Genomic DNA, 23,526 nt, shown 5'->3' with positions numbered 1-23,526 from the left:
GCTCTCAGTCCATAGCTGTGGAGGCTATGACAACACAAGTGGATAACTAAATACTAGATAACTAAATACTCTGATACATCCACTCTTTCAGGTTTCCAGACACCAACCATTCTATGTGAAATGAATTCTCCTTAACTTTCCTCTTAACCTTACTTCTTTCCTTAAATCCAAGCCTATGTTTAAATCTATCAAGTGTAAGTCATTGATCAAGCCAAGCAGTGGTTCTAATGTTGATCCCTGGGGAAGTCCACAATAAACTTTCCTGCAGTCTGAAAAACAATAACTGTCTGTTTCCTGTCATGCAGTCAACTTCAGATCATGTTGTTATTTTATTCCACAGGCTCAAATTTGCTCCTTATCAAAGCTATTTTGGAGATCCATGTACACCACATCTATTGAAGTACTCTCATCAATCCTCTCTGTTTCTTCATCAACATCATTTACCTGGAACAAATCCAGGCTGGTTTTCCATAATTAATCCATGTTTGTTGAAATGACCATTATTATTATCCTGAAATACCATCTCTAAAAGTTTTCCATTATCATAATCAAAGTGAAATCTGGAATTGTTGGTCTTGCTTTTCGAACAAGATCCTCTGCTACCTATATATGAGAATTGCTACATTAATATCAAAGTTCTGTAATGTCCATCAACAATACCTCATCAGACCTTGGTAACTTATTAACTTTAAGTACAAACAGACCTTTTAACATCTCCTCTTTATCAATTTTTTTGTCCAACCAATGTATAAAAGACCTGCTCTTCCACCATGACTTTGGAAGGGTCTTCTTCTTTGATAAAGACAGATGCAAAATATTCAATTAGTTTGTCAGCTAAGCTCTTGATGCATAGATTCTCCTTTAGATTCCAGTTCTTAGAACTATTTGTTTGTGGGTGCTGGTGAGACCAGCATTTATTATCAATCCCTAATTGCCCAGTTGTCTAAGTCTGTGGCTCTGGAGTCATGCTGTAGGCCAGACCAGGTAAGAACAGCAAATGTCCTTCCCTGGTCAATGTTAGTGAACTAAATGGGTTTTTGTTTCTGACAATTAGCACCATTAGGCCAACTTTAGTGGGATTCAAATCCATATCACTAGTAATCCAGAAGCCTGGGCTTCTGGATTACTAGTCCAGTGACAGTACCACTGGGCCATCAGCTTGATCCAGCCTTTTCCTACCCTCATACTGCTTAAATATCAATGGAAGTTATTCAGATTCCCTTTTATTAAGTTCAGCAGAGATGTGGTGGGGAGAATAGGAAGATTACATGATTTGGAAAGTGAGTTTAGGTAGGGTAACGAAACAAAAGAATCTTGTTTCTTCACACTAATCAAATGTTGTGCCTCAAGTTATCAATGCCACAGAATAACAAATTGAGGACTACATTTTATTTCTAGAGAGACAGAACTGAATAACAGGGAAGTTATGCAAAACCTGTGTTGCATTAGGCCAGGATTTAGAATCATGTTCCCAGTTCCAGTTGTCATATTACAAAGTAAATATTGAGGCACTGGAGAGTGTGAAAGGAAATTTCACAAGGATGATACCTGAAATGCTTGGTATTGTGATAAAGCTTTATAATATTATGGTTTGGGAATCCAGATTTGGAAGTGGAGGAGAAATGGATTTTTGGTTTTCAGTGTTGTGAGGATCTGATCTGTTTTCTTTAAGAAAGGATCAGAAAGTCATTTGGAACAGTGAGATAAAGACAACCTCTCTAAGAGATCATGTGACATAAACTAAATGACTCAACAAGTTACTTAGTGAGGTAATTGTTGCTTATTGTTGACAACGGCTGAAATGAACTATGGAAGGGAAAATTAGAGTCACAGACTGATGATTAGATTCCCTATATTGTGGAAACAGGCCCTTCAGCCCAACTAGTCCACACCGACCTTCCAACCCACCCAGACCTATTTCCCTCTGACGAATGCACCTAACACTATGAGCAATTTACCATGGTCAATTTACCTGACCTGAACATTTTTGGAATGTGGGAGGAAAATGGAACACCTGGAAGAAACCCATGCAGACACTGGGAGAATGTGCAAACTCCACATAGACAGTTGCCAGAGGCTGGAATCGAACCTGGGACCCTGGTACTGTGAGGCACTTGTGACCTAGTAATTCCAGTGAGAAATTTTAGAGTGGAGTTAGCAGTTATACTTCACTGGGGTTGAGTATCTACAAAGGATATTGCTGAGAAAAGGGCTGGATCTTTCTTTTTCCTGGTTATGATAAGAAATTTCCCAGTTGTATATCTATATAGATTTGTTCTATCTTTCCTTTTGTGCAATAAAAGAACATTGAGAACCTCTTGAGAATTTGTTCAGTTACTGACCAGCACTGTAACCAGACTGCTAAAAGTAAAACTAATTGTCTAACAAGCTAGGTTTCACTCTGGTGTCTGACCTGTCCAGCACTACCATAAATTATGGTCATAACAGTACAGACAGGCCCTGGGTTGTTTGCAAGTCAATCTGTATGAAAGTTGGACCATAATGCAGGACAATGAAAAACAGTAGTTTGTAAATACAGGAAATGTTCATATGTTGGATCTTTAAAATTACACCCTTATATGGGATCACATTCGTAAGTTGGATGTTTGTAAATCAGGGACCCTCTGTACACCAATACAGAAAGAATTGACAATCCTGAAGAAATTAGGCCTGAGTGGTGACACAGAAAAGGTGTTTTAAATGATTAAAGGTTTTGATTAATGTTTCCTTGTGTACAGAAGTACGTACCCCGAGGCTATTAATTTAACACAGTCATCAGAAATCAGAGGACATTCAGAAGTAATGTCTTCACCAAAGGAATTTCTTGCATTTGCACAAAATGGTTGAAGTGAATAGTATCAATTCATTCAAGAGAGATCCAGGCATGCATATGAGAAAGAATACAAGGGCTCCAATTGTAGATTTACATGAAGAAAGATGGGTGGGAATTCAAGTGGAACATAAATATCATCATCAATTGGTTGGGCTTCTGTGTCATATGCCCTATGTAGTCCTATATTAGATGCCAGCTTCTTCTCAGACTCTCATCTTTCTTTCTTTTATTTTAGTTTTTTTTAATCTTCCCTCTGAGTTTTCTATGTTCGGTCTTGTTTAGTTAAATAATCTACCTGATGTCTGTTGTACACTCCTTTTTTCTGCTTTATATTAATTTATATCACATTCATTATCTTCATTTACCTTACCTTTCCATCTCAAATTAAAGAAAGTACCTCAACTGTACTGTCACCATTTGTTCTTATTGTCCTGAAATAGTTGTGCCTGATTCCAATGTACTCAACATATCCAATATACTCCTCTAGATTTTTTCCGTCTCTATTTCCATAACCAACTATGATGCTATGATTCCTTGTGTTCTAAATGTTCCTCTACCGAAATTTAATCTAGTTGGTCCACTGCATTCCCAAGAAATTCCTCCTTCATCCTTTGGTTGAACACATATTGATCTAGAAACTTTCTGAAATATTGCAAAACATTTGGGCAGCACGGTAGTTCAGTTGATAGCACTACTGCCTCACAGTGCCAAGAACCCAAGTTTGATTCCAGCCTCTGGCAACTGTCTGTGTGGAGTTTGCACATTCTCCCTGCGTCTGTGTGGGTTTCCTCCGTGTGCACCGGTTCCCTCCCACAGTCCAAAGATCTGCAAGCCGGGTGAATTGGCTATACTAAATTGCCCATAGTGTTAGGTGCATTAGTCAGAGGAAATGGGTCTGGGTGGGATACTCTTTGGAGGGTCGGTGTGGACTGGTTGGGCCGAAGGGCCTGTTTCCACACTGTTGGGAATCTAATCTAAATCTAATTTAATCAGTCCAAAGATGTGCAGGATAGGTGAATTGGCCATGCTAAATTGCCCAAAGTGTTTACGGGATGTATAGATTAGGTGCATTGGTTAGGGGTAAATGTAGAGTAATAGAGTAGGGGAATGGGTCTGGATGGGTTACCCTTTGGAGGGTTGGTGTGTTAGGCCATTGGCCTGTTTCTACACTGTAGGGATTCTATGATCTCCCTTTCTGTCCTGTATGTTATTCTAGTTGATACTAGCATGATTAGATTCCCCCATTGTCACAACTTTATAGCTCTTGCATCTCACACATTTTCCACAAATATTTCCCCTTAATATCTTTCCCTCTAGTTGGCATCTTCTAGAATACATGCAATGGTGTAATGTTATCTCACTTGTTTTTAATAGAATGTGACTCCTGACAAACACCACTGGATGACATGGATTTTCCTTTATCTCATGCAGGCAAACTGTATTTTCAGAATAATCTCAGCTCATGCATAATAATGTGGACGTGATAGGCCAAATGGCCTGCTTCCATACTGTAGGGATTCCATGAAATATCTTAATTCATGATCTGGATCGTTGCCCTGATAAGGTGGCGAAAACTGATTTATTTAAATAATTTTGACAAGATGGTGAGCAGGGCTTTGTGGTACAGGATTGAGCTCAGCTTGACTAGTCTATCAGAGAGCCAGCTCAATGGGCTGATGTTAAATTGAACCAAAAAAAGGTTTGTCAGGAAATAAAGTGGGTAGAAACTCAGAAAAATATTTTGACTTTGACTGTTTATTCTTTGAGTCAAAGGAATCGTTTCACTAAATGATAAACATCAATGTCAAGATGCACACAAATATCAGATCCTTAAAGAAGAGTTTCTTCAGGAGTGGGTCCAGCTGTTATGAGAAAATTTGATGAGATATACAATTGAAATCCTGTTGGAGCTCTAATCTGTTTACACATACTTTACACATACTATAGAAACATAGAAAATAAGTGCAGGAGTAGGCCATTTGACCATTCAAGCCTGCACCGCTATTCAATATGATCATGGCTGACCATGCAATCTCAGTATCCTACTCCTGCTTTCTCTCCATACCCCTTGATCTCTTTAGCCGCAAGGGGCCAAGTCCAGCTCCCTCTTGAATATATCTAAGGAAGAGCCACCAATAGCTTTCTGTGCTAGAGAGTTCTACAGGTTCACAAATGTCTGAATGAAGAAATGCTTCTTCATCACAGTTCTGAATGGCTTCTCCCTCATTCTTAGACTGTAACCCCTAGTCCTGGAATTTCCCAACATCGGGAATATTCTTCCCGCACCTAGCTTGTTCAATCCCGTCAGGATTTTATATATGTTTCTATGAGATCCCTCTTCATTCTTCTAAATTCCAGTGAGTACGAGCCCTATTGATTTAATCTTTCTTCAATGTCAGTCTTGTCATCTTGGGAATCTCTCTAGAGAACCTTCACTGGGCTCCCTCAACAGCAAGAATGTCCTTCCTCAGACTACAAGAACAAAAATGTTCAAGATACTCAAGGTGTGGCCTCACAAAGGCTCTGTATAACTGCAGCAAGGCTTCCCTACTCCTATACGCAAATCCTTTTGCTGTGAAGGCCAGCATGCCCTTAGCTTTCCTCACTGCCTGCTGCACCTGCATGCCAATGTGCAGTGACTGTTCCACCATGACACCCAATTTCCATTGCATCTCACATTTTCCTAAACTGCTGCCATTCAGATAATAATCTGCCTTCCTATTTTTTGCCATCAAAGTGGATAACGTCACATTTATCCACATTATATTGCACTGGCCAACTCACCCAGCCTGTCCAAGTCACCCTACAGCCTCTTAGCATCCTCCTCACAGCACACACTACCACCCAAACAAACATCAAAGAAGATTACAGCACAGGAACAGGCCCTTTGGCCCTCCAAGCCTGCACCAATCCAGATTCTCTCTCTAAACCTGTTGCCTATTTTCCAATGATCTGTATCCCTTTGCTCCCTGCCCATTCTTAAGTGATGCTATTGTGCCTACCACTTTCACCTCCGCTGGCAACGCATTCCAGGCACCCACCAATCTCTGAGTAAAGGATTTTTCACGCATATTTCCCTTAAAATTTTCCTCTCTCACCTAGAACTCATGACCCCTAGTAATTGAGTTCCCCACCCTGGGAAAAAGCTTCTTGCTATCTACTCTGTCCACACCTTTCATGATTTTGTAGACCTCAATCATGCCCCCCCCAACCTCTGTCTTTTTAATGAAAATAATCCTAATCTACCCAATCTTCATCTACCTAATCTTCATAGCTAGCACCCTCCATACCAGACAACATTCTGGTGAATCTCCTCTGCACCTTTTCCAAAGCATACACATCCTTTTGGTAACGTGGCAACCAGAACTATACACAGTGTTCCAAATGTGGCTGAACTAAAGTACTAAACAACTGTAACATGATCTGCCAACTGTTATACTCAATATCCCGGCTGATGAAGGAAAGCATTTCGTCTGCCTCTTTGACCAGTCTATTGACCTGCGTTGCCACCTTCAGGGTACAATGGACCTGAACACCCAGATCTCCCTGTAGATCAATTTTACCCAGGACCTTTCCATTTACTGTCTTGTTCGCTGTAAAATTGGATCTTCTGAAATGCCCGGATTGAACTGCACCCAGCTTAGTGTCATCTGCAAATTTGGAAAAATTGCATTCAATTCCTGCGTCCAAATCGTTAGTGTATATTTGTGAGCAGCTGGAGTCCCACATTGCATTCTACGGTACCCCACTCGTCACTACCTGCCAGTCCCACTCAGGAAAGGACTTGTTTATTCCAACTCTCTGGAATTTAATGTGTGCTTTCATAATTAGTTATATTTTCATCATTCATATGTTTGGAACATAAAATATCTGCTACAGTGTTGCAAATACTGTGGTAATATCAGAAAGATATGGAGTTATGTTGATGTGAGGCCAGTTGAATAATTAGGCAATTGTTTATGAAGTTTAGATTGACATATAACTGTGTGGAGCATTATGGGTGGGGTGAAAGGTCAAGGCCAAAATACAGGTTATCACCTAAATTGAAAAGAGCTGGAATGAAAGCAAGATAAGTCAAGGGCACATTGTCTTGATGATGTGATAATTCAACATAAAAATCCTGTGGACAGTCGGGGAGGAGAAAGTCTGAAGGAGTAAAGGATGTTCATATTGTGATAGGGCTTTAGGATCCTGGAGCAACAATACAATGGGGTAATGGAGCTACAGGGTGTAAATAGCACAGTGTGGGCACATTCATCAGAAAGAAGGAAGTTAGGGAAGGAAGCTGCCATTCTTACCTGGTCTGGCTTTCATGTGACTCCAGACCCACAGCAATGTTAGACTATTAGGGATGGGCAATAAATGCTGGCCAAGCCAGGGGTGCCCTCATCCTGTGAATGAATTAAGAAAAACCCTCAGCAGCTTTATCAGTGCCATCACTAGGACTGGCCACTGCTGGAACTGCAGGACAAAGGAGAGGATGCCTCAGTGCCAAAGCGCCCTTCAAGAGAAGTGAAATTTAAGCTCTGGAGCCTGCTGGGCAGTCAAGTCGCTCAGAGGGGTTCAGGAAAATAATCCAGGGAATGTCCATATGTGGGCCAGCAAATCATAGAATCCCTGCACTGCAGAATCCGGTCATGCAGCCCTTTGAACCTACACCCACTCTCAAAGAGTATTTTACCCACAACCCACCCAATCCCTTTAACCTGCATTTTCCCATGACTAATCCACATAACCTGCACATCCCTGGACACAACAGCATGGCCAATCCACCTAACCTGCACTTCTTTGGATCGTGGGAAGAAACCAAAGGACCCAGGGGAAACCTACACACACCCATGGAGAATGTGCAAACTCCACATAGACAGTCATCCAAGGGTAGAATTGAACCTGGGATCTGAGCACTGTGAGGCAGCAGTGCGAACCACTGAGGCATCATGCAGCCAGGTAGAAGGAAGGGCTTCCCCATAGCAGAGAGGCAGCCTTACCCAATCATGATAAAACACAGGCGAGTGTTTGTGCCAAGCCTTACTGGACACTTGTTTGTCTCAGTTGATAGCCCAGTAGGTAACTATGCCAGTGAGGTTTCCACACTGCTTACATGCTATAGCAGCAGGAAGATTTTGCGTTTCCCTCTCTACCCAGTCCATTGCCATTTTCCCAGTATTCCCATCTCCCAGTTGGTCTCCAGAAGGCTGGAAGAATTCAGCCCTGTTCTGTAGTTTATGTGCCTTTAAATGATTTATTTTTGGAATCATAATAAGTTGAAGAACATTCCCCAACACAGGTCCTTAAACATCTTGTGCTGAATGTGCACAATTGAAGGTTTAATGAGTTGGAAATTTACTTTAACTACCTTGTATAGATTTAAGTACCTGTCTGGCATGGATTTGCTGCTTATCTGAACTCCTCCCACCCTTTATCCCACATCCTAGGTTGTTTTTGCTGCTTTACACCCCATTCACCCAGAACTATACCTGGGTCTGCTCTGATTAAATTGGATCAACATTTGGCAGAATTGGTGCTTTTTATGGTCCAACAACCCTATCTCTTTGACTCATCTTTCTTTTAATATTTACTGATGTCAAATTGTAACAAATCTGTGAGATAGCATGTTTTTATCTTTCTAAAGGCACTGCATAAATGCAATAGTACAAAAACAAAGATAGGCTGATGCTGGAAATCTGAAAAAAAAAGCAAGTGCTGGAGAAATTCAGCAGGTCTGTGTTCATCTATGATTCTACATATCTCTGGGTTGCTTGTCTCAGTGCAATGCCCTCAATCTATTAATAAGTACTAATAAACTTTGAAAAAAAAACTCTTTGCGTTTGTAATGAGTTCCACTGAAGATAGGAGTCAGTATGAAAGCCCCATCTTTCTTTATTCTGCTGGGCTCAGGGTAAAGTCAGTGAACAAGATGCTATACAGTAACAAATCACTGCAAAAGGAACGTGTAAACAAAAAATATGTGAGACTGCAGCAGCTCAGGCAGCATTGTAATGGACCAAGCCAGAACCCCCCTCCCCAAATATTTTAAGAAGGTTGCCTAGACCCTAACTTCAAGCAGATGTGAGTGGATATTCCAGGTGTGATGCAGCTGGTCAAACCACTCAGCTTTAAGCAAAGCAGAATTTATTTAAACACTACAGTTGAAATACAAACAAAAGAAAATGTAATTTAGAAAATCTTAACTATTGGAAAACTTAACTGACCCGATACAGCAACTTAATTAAGGAACTGTTCCAATCCAGTAACATTCCATTAACACACCCCTTGGCAAAAAGACAAATTGAAACACGGATTCTTACAGGCAGGAGGGAACAACATCCAAAGAGATTTCAGAGAGAAAGTCAGTCAGGAATCATTTGCTGAAGCTTGCAATCTTTCCTGGACTTTAGCATCTTGTGATTGCCATAGCTAAACCAAACTAGATAAAACCTGAACCGGAAGAACTGACCACTCCCCTGCCATTGTTAAACCAGGCTCTTCTCAGACCCCTAAGTACCTCTGCCTTTATAACCGCGTTTAAAAAGATCCGAGGACAAAATAACCTTGTTAAAATTACAGCATTATCACAGCATCCATGGAGAGAGAGCAAGCAAATGTTTTGAGTTGAAATGGCTCTTTATTAGAGCTGAAGTGAAGTGGAAGGTGCAGCGTTTATACAATAGTCAGGGGTTGGGGAGGTAGTGCTTGAAATGCTGGGGAAGAAAGGATGTTGATAGTTCGGATTAAGTAATCACAATATGAGAATGGCAGAACAATGACCTGTCAACAATGACTGGAAAGAATAGTTTCCTCATTTCCCCTATCCCCACCTTACCCCAGTTCCAATCTTCCAGCTCAGCACCATCCTCATGACCTGTCCTGAAAATGTGTTGCTGGAAAAGCGCAGCAGGTCAGGCAGCATCCAAGGAACAGGGAATCGACGTTTCGGGCATAAGCCCTTCTTCAGGAACCCTCAACCGTTTCAGGCTTATGCCCGAAACGTCGATTCTCCTGTTTCTTGGATGCTGCCTGACCTGCTGCACTTTTCCAGCAACACATTTTCAGCTCTGATCTCCAGCATCTGCAGTCCTCACTTTCTCCTCATGACCTGTCCTACCTGCCAATCTTTCTTCCCACTTAACCGCTCCACCCTCCTCTCTGACCTATCACCTTCATCCCCACCCCCATCCACCTATTATACTCTTTGCTACCTTCTCCCCAGCCCCACCCCCTCCCATTTATCTCTCCACCCCAGAGGCTCCCTGCCATCATTCCTGATGAAGGGCTTTTGCCCGAAACTCGTCTTTCCTGCACCGCGGATGCTGTCTGACCTGCTTTGTTTTTCCAGCATCACTCTAATCTAGACTCTGATTTCCAGCATCTGCAGTCCTCACTTTTGCCTAGAAAGAATAGACAGGGGGGGGGGGGGGGGGGGGTAGGGGAGCGGGGAAGGGAGAGAAGACAAAGTGACAAAGAATGTGACAAGCAAAGCTAAAAGAAGGCGAAGGAATGGGTTCACACTTTGACGATGCTGAACTCCATATTTGGCCCAGAAGGTTGTAAAGAACCTAGTTTGAAGATGAGATGTTGCTCCTCTAGTTTTTGATGTGATTTGCTGGAGAATTGCAGCATGCCAAGGACAGGCAAATGGGCATGCGAGCAGGTCACTGTGTTAAAGTGACCAGCTACAGGAAGGTTGGGGTCCTGCTTGTACATGGACCTGCAAAGTGGTCACCTCAGTCTGTATTTGGTTTCTCCAATGCAGAGTAAGCAACCTTGAGTGCAGTGAAAACAATACACAGGATCAGAGGAGGTACAGATGAAATGCTGCTTCATCTGGAAAGACTGTTTAAGCCTTTGGATGGTGAACAGGGGGGAGGTGAAGGGGCAGGTGTTGCACCTTATGCAGTTATGTGGGAAGATGCCATAGAGAAGGATCCCTATGAAATACAGACAGGGAGAATGAGAGGAAAATATACTTGGTGGTGCTGTTCTCCTGGAGTTGTCTGAAATGGAGGAGAATAATACTTTGAATGTGGAGGTTGGTGGGATGAAAGTTGAGAATAAAGGGGACCTGATCACACTGTTGTGAGTGATGGGAAAGGGTAAGGGCAGAAGCACGGGTGTTACGTCGGATGCGGTTGAGGGCTCTGTCATCCACATAGCGCGGGAAACTATGGTCATGGAAGATTCTATTATAGACCTCTGAAGGGAATTTTGCATGAAATTACATCAATTTCAAGTGCAGCTGGAGAATGGACAATGTTCCCATTTGTTGGAGGAAGATCAGTGGGGCATAGGCCATTCAGCCCTTCAAACCTGCTCCATCATTCAATTACATCAAAGTTGACCTGCATCTCAACTATAAACTACTTTTGCTCAATAGCCATCAATGCCCTTAAAAATACAAACATCCATCAATATCTCTCATTAACACCTCAATTGACTCCCAGAATTCATAATAGTTTAGGACAAAGGTATCTTCCAATTTTTGAAAAATCTCTTATTGATTTCCCTCCTAAATAATCTAGCTCGATGTTTATGATTAATGCTCGTGCCTTAACCCCCAGTACAGGAAACCATTTCACCATTCAATCTTTTTATTGATTTGAACAACTCACTCAGATCATTGCTCAGTGTTTAAACTCTTTGAATCAGTACAAACTGAGTTGAGACAAAAATCCAATTGGAATGAGGTAGACCGGACCTATCGAATGTTCTGCTGTGTGACCAAAGTGGATGTCTGAGAGGAGGTCACGCACTTCTTGATCGGGAATTCTGTGTAACACATGGAGTCCCTAAGCATAGTGTTTTGGAAAAATATCATTTCCAAATCTTTTGATTCAACTTTTCTACTTTGCTCATCACTAGTTTTTGTAATTGACTCCCTCACCGAATGCAAATCTTGTCCTTTTTCTGAATGTTATTTGTGGGCCCACCTACAGCATACGCACTACAGTGTCTCACGAAGGCAGCTCACCATCACCTTCACAACAGCTGGGTAATAAACGCTGGCCTAGCCAGCAATGCACCCATATAGTGAGAGAGGTTAAAAAGATGAAATTTCTGACACTATGTTGTTTAATTCCTTGCAAACCAGTCATTGATTTGAAAAGTGGAGTGTATTTTTGGGGCATTGTTTTAGAGACCTATGCATCCTTATAAAGTACTCTTCAACTTAGTGGAGTTCAAGGATAGACAATATCAGATGTCACAGGCAGACAGTTAGACAGTATTTAAATCTACGTTGAAATGACAGTACTCACTGGTTTAGTTGGAACACTCAGACATGTTATGGCCGCAGTATCAATGTGTCCTATTGCCATACTTGTTCTCAGACCACTTTTTATGTTCTTTTCTATATGACAGTCCACACATTTCTGCATTAAAAACAGCAAAGCCTTCCAAACCTTCTCCCACTGTGACTGCAAAAATGCAAGACTTAAAAATTATCATGACCACCTCAGTGAGCAACAAGGGTAACGGGATGTCCTATTGGAGTAGGGGGAAGGCAGGGATGGCAGTTAGCCATTGCTGTCTCAAAGGTCATGACCCCAAAATGGGGTCCTGATTCCCTCTTTGGGAAGTCTTGATAAACAACTCCATAGGCTGAACTTAATGCAGTCTGTCATGGGGGAGGGGGTGAGGGAACATGGAGGCTGGGTGCATTTCATCACATCAGCCTCCCAGCAACCTCAGCAACAATTCCAATGATTAAGATGGAGTTGTGTATTGGCTCATATAAGCAACTTGGAACTGCTCGGACACCATTAGCCATGCAGCTGGTGCAGCTACCATCCCCACGCTGATTGTTGACGTCACTTCCGCCCCCATCATGGCCGCTTCCACAGCCACTTCCGCCTCACAACTCCTCATGCACAACATGTGACATCACTTCCGGCCCTCACATCATCACTGATGTTACATGCTCAGTGACTTCCACTCCTCCTACTGCCATGTTTGCCACCACTTCTGCCCCCACCAACGCCACTCACCTGCATCCTGCTGACATGCCCCCCACAGATCCCACTGTCACCATCTCCGCTCCCCAGAACCCTGAGGGGAACACTAGCCCTGCTCATGACTTCACCCCCGTCCCCCCCACCACCATACCAGTTACGGGCTCCTCTCCGACTCCCACCTCCATACCCACACCAGGCCCTAGCTCCCAGCCCTGCCAAGTTTTCACCATCCCTCCAGACCTCCCACTCAGCAAAGGACTCACCTTCATCCCCCTCCGCCCATGCATCAATGAATTTAATACATGCCGTGACGTCGAACACTTCTTCCGCCGCCTCCACCTCTGAGCTTACTTTTACAATCAGGACCCACCTTCCGAGGACCCCTTCGCCCACCTCCAACACACTCCATCCAGCTGGACACCTCGTGCTGGCCTATTACCTGCCCTCGACCTTTTCATTTCCAACTGCCGCCGGGACATTAACCGCCTCAACCTGTCTAACCCCCCTCCCCCACTTCAACCTCTCACCCTCACAACGCATTGCCCTCCACTACCTCCTTCCCAAGATCCACAAGCCTGACCACCCTGGCCGACCAATTGTCTCAGCATGCTCCTGCCCCACTGAACTCATCTCTACCTACCTCGACACTGTCCTGTTCCCCCTAGTCCAGGAACTCCCTACATACCCTGTGGTGCTGGGGCGAATGGGGGTGGAGTCATGAGTAGGGGTAGTGTTCCCCTCAGGGTTCATGACACCACCCAAGCCCTCCACCTCCTCCAAGACTTTCGTTTCCCTGGCCGCCAACGCCTCATCTTCACCATGGATATCCAATCCCTCTACACCTCCATCCGCCATGACCAGGGCCTCCAAGCCCTCCGGTTCTTCCTCTCCCGACAGCCCCAACAGTACCCTTCAACCGACATTCTCATTCGTTTGGCCGAACTGGTCCTCAGCCTTAACAATTTCGCTTTCGAATCCTCCCACTTCCTCCAGACCAAAGGTGTAGCCATGGGCATATGTATGGGCCCCAGCTATGCCTGTCTCTTTGTTGGCTACGTAGAGCAGTCCATCTTCCGTAGTTACACCGGCACCATTCCCCACCTCTTCCTCCGCTACATTGATGACTGCATTGGCGCCATCCCGTACTCCCGCGAGGTGGTTAAGCAATTCATCAATTTCACCAACACATTCCACCCTGATCTTAAATTTACTGGACCATCTCTGACACCTCCCTTCCCTTCCTGGACCTCTCTATCTCCATTAATGACGACCGACTTGACACCGACATGTTTTACAAACCCATCGACTCCCACAGCTACCTGGATTACTCCTCTTCCCATCCTACCTCCTGCAAACATGCCATCCCGTATTCCCAATTCCTCTGCCTCTGCCGTATCTGCTCCCAGGAGGACCAGTTCCACCACAGAACACACCAGATGGCCTCCTTCTTTAGAGACCTCAATTTCCCTTCCCATGTGGTTAAAGATGCCCTCCAATGCATCTCGTCCACATCCCGCACCTCCGCCCTCAGACCCCACCCCTCCAACCGTAATAAGGACAGAACCCCCCTGGTGCTCACCTTCCACCCTACCAACCTTCGCATAAACCAAATCATCCGACGATATTTCGTCCACCTCCATATGGACCCCACCACCAGGGATATATTTCCCTCCCCATCCCTTTCCGCCTTCCGCAAAAACCGTTCCCTCCGTGACTACCTGGTCAGGTCAACGCCCCCCTACTATCCACCCTCCCGTCCTGGCACCTTCTCCTGCCACTACAGGAACTGCAAAACCTGTGCCCACACCTCCTCCCTCACCTCTATCCAAGGCCCTAAAGAAGCCTTCCACATCCATCAAAGTTTTACCTGCACATCCACCAATATCATTTATTGTATCCGTTGCTCCCGATGCGCTCTGCTCTACATTGGGGAGACTGGACACCTCCTAGCAGAGTGCTTTAGGGAACATCTCTGGGACACCCGCACCAATCAATCACACCGCCCCATGGCCCAACATTTCAACTCCCCCTCCCACTCAGCCGAGGACATGGAGGTCCTGGGCCTCCTTCACTGCTGCTTCCCCACCACCCGACGTCTGGAGGAAGAATGCCTCATCTTCCGCCTTGGAACACTTCAACCCCAGGGCATCAATATGGACTTCACCAGTTTCCTCATTTCCCCTTCCCCCACCTCACCCACCCTTCAGACACTCTGCCTGTATTCCTGATGAAGGGCTTTTGCCTGAAACGTCGATTTTCCTGCTCCTCGGATGCTGCCTGAACTGCTGTGCCTTTCCAGCACCGCTAATCTAGAATCTGGTTTCCAGCATCTGCAGTCATTGGGTTTTACCCACTTGCCCACTCAGGGTGGGATGTCAGTTTGACTTCATTGAGCCATTTGGTACCAATTATTCCTGTGTAATTTACTGGTGGCTTGAGGGTTAAGTATGAGTAGTGCAGCATGATGGTGCTTCCCTTAGGACACAAGTTTATCCTGCTGGAATGGGGTGGAACTCCCCTTATTAAAAAGCATTGAGTGCCTGATTGAGGCATCTAGACTAGGCCAAAAGCAGCAGTTCCTACCCTCACACAGAGGATTGTATGTCTTTGGAACTCTGCTGCAGACAGCTGTGGGGACAGAGTCCTTCTGTATATTTAAGGCTTATTTATGGGTAAAGGGCAGGGAAGTGGACATGAGGAGTACCAGCTTTCTTAAATAAGGGACCAGAAATGTTCACAAAACTCCAGGTGTGGTCTCACCAGCATCTTGTACAATTGCAGTAAGACTTCCCTCCACTTATATTCTGATCCTTTTGAAATAAGGGTTAACATTCCATTAGTCTTCCTGATTACCTGCTCCATCCATAAGCTACCTTACTGTGTTTCATGCACAGGTACACCCAAGTCCCTTTGTGTTCCAGCTTTCTTCCTTACTTCTTCTACTTCCTTGATAATGGAGGCAACACTTTTCCAACAATAGATGTTCAGTTAATTGGTCTATAATGACCCAGTTTTTGCTTCTTTTCATTTTTGTATACAGGGGTCACATTTGCAGTGATACTCTTACTGATTAAAAATCTATCACAAACTTGACTATACTTAATAACACAGCCTCAGCAACCCTCTGTGGTAAAGAATTCCACAAATTCACTATCCTCTAGAGAAGAAATTCCTCCTCATTTCTGTTTTAAATGGGCAGCCCTTTATTCTGAGATTACACCTTCTGAACTGACAATCTCCCATCACAAAGAAGGCGGGGAGGGACAAAACTGTTGTTAACAACTTATCTAGCTCACTGATGATCTTTAGGGAAGGAAATTTGCTGTTCTTAACCGGGCTGGGTCCACATGGTCCAGTCCCACAGCATTATGGTTAACACTTATCTGCCAATAAATGCTGGTCCAACCACTGACACCCACATCCTGTGAATTAATTTTTAAAATAGATGATAGTTTGTAAACAGAGTAAGGATCTGGAGTATGTTTGAGTCTTGCGTGTCCTGCGTGCTTCAATAATTGAATTTTGAACTGAATCTGGCTCCTGTTTCAGTTTGCACAGTTTCAGTCATTGCTGTTACTGCCAGGGCACCCAGGTAGATTTGTCCTTTTATCACAGTGGTAACCCAATATGATGACACAATATGCTGATTAGGAAATTGGAAAAATATTTAGAGGGTAGAGAGAAGCTTAATAATTAAAGGGAGTCAGGTGTAAGAGCTCATATTGAAACACTAGACATCTTAAATAATCCTGCCCCAAGGTCTAGATTAACTTCTGTTTTCTTAATTGAAGTGCTCAGCCATCAGTTTCACATTTCAGTCCACAGAATATCATCAGAGTTGCACATCAACATTTAGGTAGCATTTGTACCAGATGGTAAATACTTTTTAGATGAATTTCCTGAGTCTTTAAGAATATTAGCATTCATCCTTTTGTGTGATTCTATTGTACTATGACACATTCAAGTCAAGATCAATGGATGTTGAACAGGCTGGCAATTGTGCATTCTGGAGTTTTGGCACTGTCTTTAAATAATTTGGACTCAAGATTGATGAGATTTTATTTCTTATTTTGGTTATTGTTGCATTCTGTCAATATCAGTAGGTCAGTGTACCTTTAGGAGGCATGCGTGTGATTCTGTCATGACATCATAGCACGTGACCTGAAGGTATGAAGGTCTCCAACTACATTTTACATCAGAATAACTCAAAATGTGGCATTGTATTGAAGCACGCTGCTCTTTATAACTGCACATCTTAACATTAGCCTGTGAATATAGTATTTGTATATCTTAGTTTGTTATTATGAATGTCTGTTGAACATTTCAATACCTTGATATTCAAACCCAGGTCTTGTGTATTGAGGAGTAACAATTGTTGCATCAGATAAAATACCCAGCTAATAGCAAACTTACAACAATTGTAACAGTCTCCCAACTGATGTATTATTATTTTATCAATTATAGTATATTAGAAATAGATAGTTCTGAATGGTCTAACTGTGATAAAAAGTGAAGAAAGGTCCAGAGATTAATTTCAGGCACTGAAGTGCCACAAAACTTGCCAATACAGCATCTAGAAAGTACAGTCTGAAAATTAGCTGAAAGTGTGCTAATTGCCCTCCAAATGGGCAGCGGCAAAAGGTCAGAATTCATAGGAGATAAAACTTCGGCCTTGGTATTATGCAAATAAAGAGCTTGACACTATATCACTTGACAAGTGGACATCTTGTATGGATCAAATTGGTGCTGACAGTGAGAAGAGTTGGATTCCTGATCTGACCTGGGCTACATTGGAGATGCCTCATTGCCCTGCCCACAGTGAAGGCCATGTTGCTGTAGGTGAGACCTGCTTTACAGTAAAGAACTCAAAATGATGTTGCGATATTGAAAACTCCGAGACATTTGTGAGGAATATTGCCAATCAGAATCCCAATCAACCGTGTGTGGGTTTTTATAAAGAGGTCTGGAAAACAATGGCATATCACGCAAGCTAATTTAGTGATACAATGGTTTCCTATTCCACATGCACAGTGTCCAGAAAAGCAAGATAATCTTGTATGAATATCTTCCTGGTGACATGAGATTGAACCATTGAATAAAGAAGAAACCAAATGATCTTTTGTGGCAAAGGCCATTGAGCAAATTGGTAATTTTAGCTGTCAACCTATTAAAATATGGGTGACTGGGCTCATATTGATCACTGTGTGCAATAAATCTGAATTGTTAACAATTGAAGGACAGACCTGCCATTGGGGGCCAGGCTGTGAATGCTGACTGCCTTGTGAAGTCATTTGTAAAAGCATGGCTTTCCTCAGTAAAGAAACTGTGTGTTGTGGCGACTCCCTCAGTGCAGTTGGACTAAAATTGCTGTTTTCTCTCTTACAGGACTGTACTTTTTTTACCCGCAAAGAGATCCTTCGGTGAGTGGCAACCTGACTGGGCTGATGTGGATTTGGGGCTCTCCTGTGTACACTATTGAATCAGTATGAGATTCTGTACTCCCAAACTGATAGCCAATAGGCTCTAACAGATCTGTGTGTTGGCCAGGTAACAGGCAGCCAAATTGATAATGTTAATTGCTGCCCTCTCAGTTTGTCTATATTTCAGAAGCAGATTTGTTCACAAATACCTTCATTTTAAAGAAAGAGCCTGTGTTTGGGACTTCAGAACGTTGCTGCTTTGGAGTCAATTTTGTCACATTTGAGATGTGGTCAGACTTCTAATGTGGCAGCCAAACTGTGCACAGTAAGCTCCCACAAACAGGAACAGGATTTTACACCAGCTGATCTGAGTTTACGATGTCACATTGGGGATAAATATTGAGGATAAAACCCCACCTTCTCTTCCTGTAAATAGCAGGATCTGAAAAGACAGATGGTGGTGATGGGAGGTGTGGAGGTTGCTTTGTTTAACACCTGGCCTGAAAAAAGCACACCTGACAGTGCAGCACTCCCCATGAAGTGGGATTTATATACCAACCAGGTGGCTCAGTGGCAAGGGTGCACCATACCATCTTATGGAGACCCATGTGTGTATCAACATTCCATCAGCATTTAAACAGTCTGGCTGCTCCAATTGATCCACAGTTCCTATTTTAATCTGCACGGTAATTTATATTTGACTTCCCTTGCTGAGTGACATTAGCCTTTTAACTGAATGACTGTGTGTAGAGGGTAGTCTGAGTTAAATTGGGTCTGCACCACAGATTAGAATTACGACCATCATCCTCTTTAAAAGTAGGAGACTCCAGGAGAGGAAAGCACTTCCTGGTCAAACTAGAAGAGTCTCTGATCCCAATAAGATCTGGGTTATTATATGTTAGTAACTAGCAGCAGGTGACATCAATATGATAGACATTATGACAGAAGCTTTGAAGATGTTTAAGATCTTGAGCTGTTCTGCCCACAAATTCATATGATATCATCAAGGAGTTAGTTCTTATAGTATTCTTCAATATGAACTCTTTTAGACCCTTTCAGACTCCAATTGAATGTCTACCCTCAAACTTATCCCCCATTATCCGAAGTATTAACCCTTTATTATTGACAATTACTCTTTTATCTGTGCTTCTGAAAAGACTTAAGAATCAAAAACAGTTTCAAAAATGGACCTGTAGACATGTTGAGTTTGGGTCCTTTGGAAAAAAAAACTTCACTTGGCATGAATTAAACTAAAAGCAAAGTCTGTTTTCCCAAAGGCCGCAATATATCCATAGGCTTTCATCAGTAGAATTTCACTATGCACTTAGTGCACACCTATGTTTTCAATATTTTAAATAAATTTATTTTACATCCCTGACACATTATGCTGACTGGTACACTCCATATTGCCTTTCCTAGTAATACCCATCAGTTAGAAAAGAGTAGATCAATTACCCACTCCGATCTTCATCGTTTCTGATTTTGCAAATGAAAGAAAAGCAGAGAAGAGCTTAATAAATCAGTGCAAATTGATGTTCTGTCGCGTCAATAGGACTGATGGCAATTTAAACCAGGCTGTGAGTGGCAATTGATGCAGCTCTTCAGTTGGAGTCTGAAACAGGTTTGGAGATAGAGACAATCCCGACTGGTGACAACACCGAAAATATACATTGAAGGATACCCGATCTGTACATAGTTGAGAAGGACGTCACCTCTAATGCCAAGATTATTCCAGTCACTGTCTCTCTCAGGAGAAACCACTCCCTGATTCTCTGGATCATCCTTATGTGGAAACCAATTACTGCAGGAGGGAGACATGAAAACAGACAAAGGGCTGATGGTTAGAAGGTGAGGCTAGCAGACAGCCTGGTGATATGGGCCCTTACAAGGTGATCCTAATGATCTGTTGCATTGAAAATGACAGATTCTGTGGGGAATGTCAGGGTGAGCTCAGCCTCCCATTTAAAATGTTTGCCAAATTTTATTCTCCATTCTTCTGTTTGTCCAGATGCTGTTGGTTCTTACTGGGATTTCATTCAACTTGCCAGTTTCCCCATTCCCTCCCCTGTGTGTAGGTATTGTATCCATGAACTCCACAACTTTTCCCATCTCCCCATGCTGTTTCACTGAGGGTTGTAGCTGGAAAACTCCCTGTCAGACTCAACATCTGAATATTCATAAATCATTTTGTAGCGATTATAATGAGGTCAGCCAGGTGGATGCCAAAGAATAAGAATTCCCTGCCGAGGGCTGTAAATCTGGCCCAATCAGAGAACCCTGGCTGACAGATAAAAACAGAAGTGTCAGACATCCTGTTCAATCTGAAAGCTGGCTCTGAGGAAGCTGGATTAGTGTCAAGGGCTCTCCATTTAATAATAAAGAGTGACATGGTGATGGGATATCGGCCTTTGTGAAGTTATTTCAGTGGCGACAAGAGTAAAGCACGTTCTGAGGAAACTTGTTTACAATAAGTTGTCTTTGAGTTAGGGTAAGCATTGCTTGCATAATGCCATTGTTTGGAAAACTTGACTCATTTGACACTGTTGTTTAAGATCTAGCCTTTGTGGAGTTATTTCATGTTTAGTGAATATTCATAAACTATTTAGTTATTTACTATTTTGTAATCCCAAAACCTCTCTTTCTCACACACACGCAGCCACACTCACACCCACACCTATATAGCATTAGGGGGATACTTAGCGTTCATCTGAGGGGACAGACAGTGTATCTTTTCTGAAAGTTGCCACCTCTGACAGTGCAGTAGTCCCTCTGGACTGCATTGAGTCATTGTCAACACAGAAAAAGGTCTTTTGGCACAACACATCCATTCCAGTCAAAAGCAACCACCAAACTACTCTAATCCACTTTCCAGCATAGTCTTGTATGCCCAACTAAATACTTAACAGTTATGAGGGTCTTTGCCTCTTACAGGCAGCAAGTTCCTAATTCCCAATACTTTCTAGGTGAAAATGTTTTTCCTAGCACCCCCTCTACACCTTCTGACCCCTACCTTAAATCTTTGTTCCCATTCATTGATCTCTCCATTAAGAGGAAAGGTTTCTTCCTGTCTGCCTTGTCTATGCTCTTCATACTTTTATATATCTCAATCATGTCCCCCCTCAATCTCCTTTAAGCTCTAAGGAAAACAACCCTAGTCTGTCCAATCTCTCTTCATAACTGAAACTCTCCAGCCCAGGCAACGTCCTAGTTAATCTTTTCTGCACCCTCTCCAATATCATCATAGCCTTCCTATACTCTGGATCTCAGATCTGCACACAATATTCAAGCTGTGGCCGAACCAATTTTTTGTACAGTTCCAGTATAACCTCCCTGTTCTTAAACTCAAGGCATCAACTAATAGAGGCAAGAATCCCACATGCCTCTTTAACCACTTCATCCACCTGTGCCTTAATGGACCAGTGTACAAGGACATCAAGGTACCTTTGATACTTGGTGCTTCTCAGGATCTAACTGTTCATCTGCTTATTTGTCCTGCCCAAGTGCATTATCTCACATTTATCTAAATTGAATTCCATTTCTGCTGCTCTGACCAGCCCATCGATATCCTCTTGTAATCTAAGATTATCTGTATTTACCACCCCATGAGTTTTTGTATCATAGAACATAGAACGATAGAACTGCACAGCACAGTACATGCCCTTCAGTCCTCAATGTTGTGCCGACCTTTTATCCTACTCTAAGATCAAACTAGCCTACATACCCTTCAATTTACTATCATCCAAATGCCTATCCAAGAGTTGCTTAAGTGTCCCTAATGTACCTGCCTCTACTACCAACGCTGGCAGTGCAGTTCACGCACCCACCACCTCTGATATTTCCCCAAACCTCCTCCAATCATTTTAAAATTATGCTCTCTCATCATAGCCATTTCTGCCCTGGGAAAAAAAGTCTCTGGCTATCCATTCTACCTATGCCTCTTGTGCATCTCTATCAAGTCACCTCTCATTCTTCTTCACTCCAAAGTATACATATTTTTGAGGGGAATAGCCACAGGGGATCCCCGCACTGTCTGCCTATTTCCTTTCCGTCTCCTGACAGTTGCCCAACAACCTTTATCCTGTAGCTTAGATGTGACCGCCTCACTATAACCCGTCTCTATCACCCCCTCAGTCTCCCAAATGATCCGAAGTTCATCCAGCTCCAGTTCCCTCTCGCGGTCTGTGAGCAGCTGGAGTTGGGTGCACTTCTTGCAAGCGAAATGAGGAGCGACACCAGTGGTGACCCTTACCTCCCACATTCTGCAAGAGGAGCATGTAACTGACCAACCTCCATTCCCCTCTGTTCTAAAATTGCCAAAAGAAACAAAAAAGAGCAATCTTACCTTATCAACTCTCCACACAGTTTTTTTTGGTTAGAGGAGGAGGAGGAGGACGGGTGGAGACACTACACATGTAGTGTTTTGGGTTTAGCCACTGCCTGAATATCATAGTTCACTTAGCCAGCAGTCTCTGTGTCCACTTCCACTCCTGTTCAGCCTTCGCTCCACTGATTCACGAGGTAAGTATTTTATATTCAAATTTACCTTCCCAGCAGGTGCCTGGCTCACGCTCTCTTGACTCCCACCGCTGCAATGGAGGCTGCTGATCATCTGCAAATTTACTGATCAACCCTCCTGTACTCAAGTCTATATCATTTTATATAAACCATAAACAGCAAAGGGTCCGACACTGACCCCTTTGGGACCTCACAGGATTTACATAGAACATAGAAGAATACAGCGCAGTACAGGCCCTTCGGCCCTCGATGTTGCGCCGATCCAAGCCCACCTAACCTACACTAGCCCACTATCCTTCATATGCCTATCCAATGCCCGCTTAAATGCCCATAATGAGGGAGAGTCCACCACTGCTACTGGCAGGGCATTCCATGAACTCACGACTCGCTGAGTAAAGAACCCATCCCTAACATCTGTCCTATACCTATCCCCTCTTAATTTAAAGCTATGCCCACTTGTAATAGCTGACTCCATACGTGGAAAAAGATTCTCACTGTCGACCCTATCTAAACCCCTAATCATCTTGTACACCTGATTAGATTAGATTAGATTAGATTACTTACAGTGTGGAAACAGGTCCTTCGGCCCATCAAGTCCACACGCCCCGCCGAAGTGCAACCCACCCATACCCCTACATTTACCCCTTACCTAACACCACGGGCAATTTAGCTAACCTGCACATCTTTGGACTGTGGGAGGAAACCGGAGCACCCGGAGGAAACCCACGCAGACACGGGGAGAACGTGCAAACTTCACACAGTCAGTCGCCTGAGGCGGGAATTGAACCCGGGTCTCTGGCGCTGTGAG

General features: G+C 43.3%; 1 protein-coding gene across 2 annotated transcripts in view; it reads left to right on the top strand.

The window, feature by feature from the left end:
* The window catches only part of cib2 (calcium and integrin binding family member 2), a 194,200-nt gene that overhangs the window by 3,209 nt on the left and 167,465 nt on the right, over positions 1-23,526 (top strand). For both annotated transcript variants that reach the window (XM_043680152.1, XM_043680151.1), the window contains exon 2: positions 18,169-18,203. In XM_043680152.1, the coding sequence (XP_043536087.1) occupies positions 18,169-18,203 (35 nt within the window). The remainder of the gene's footprint in view (positions 1-18,168; positions 18,204-23,526) is intronic.

This window comes from Chiloscyllium plagiosum, chromosome 40 (assembly GCF_004010195.1).
Source record: "Chiloscyllium plagiosum isolate BGI_BamShark_2017 chromosome 40, ASM401019v2, whole genome shotgun sequence".
In the NCBI taxonomy this organism is placed as follows: domain Eukaryota; kingdom Metazoa; phylum Chordata; class Chondrichthyes; order Orectolobiformes; family Hemiscylliidae; genus Chiloscyllium; species Chiloscyllium plagiosum.
This window is presented reverse-complemented; position numbering and strand designations above follow the sequence as displayed.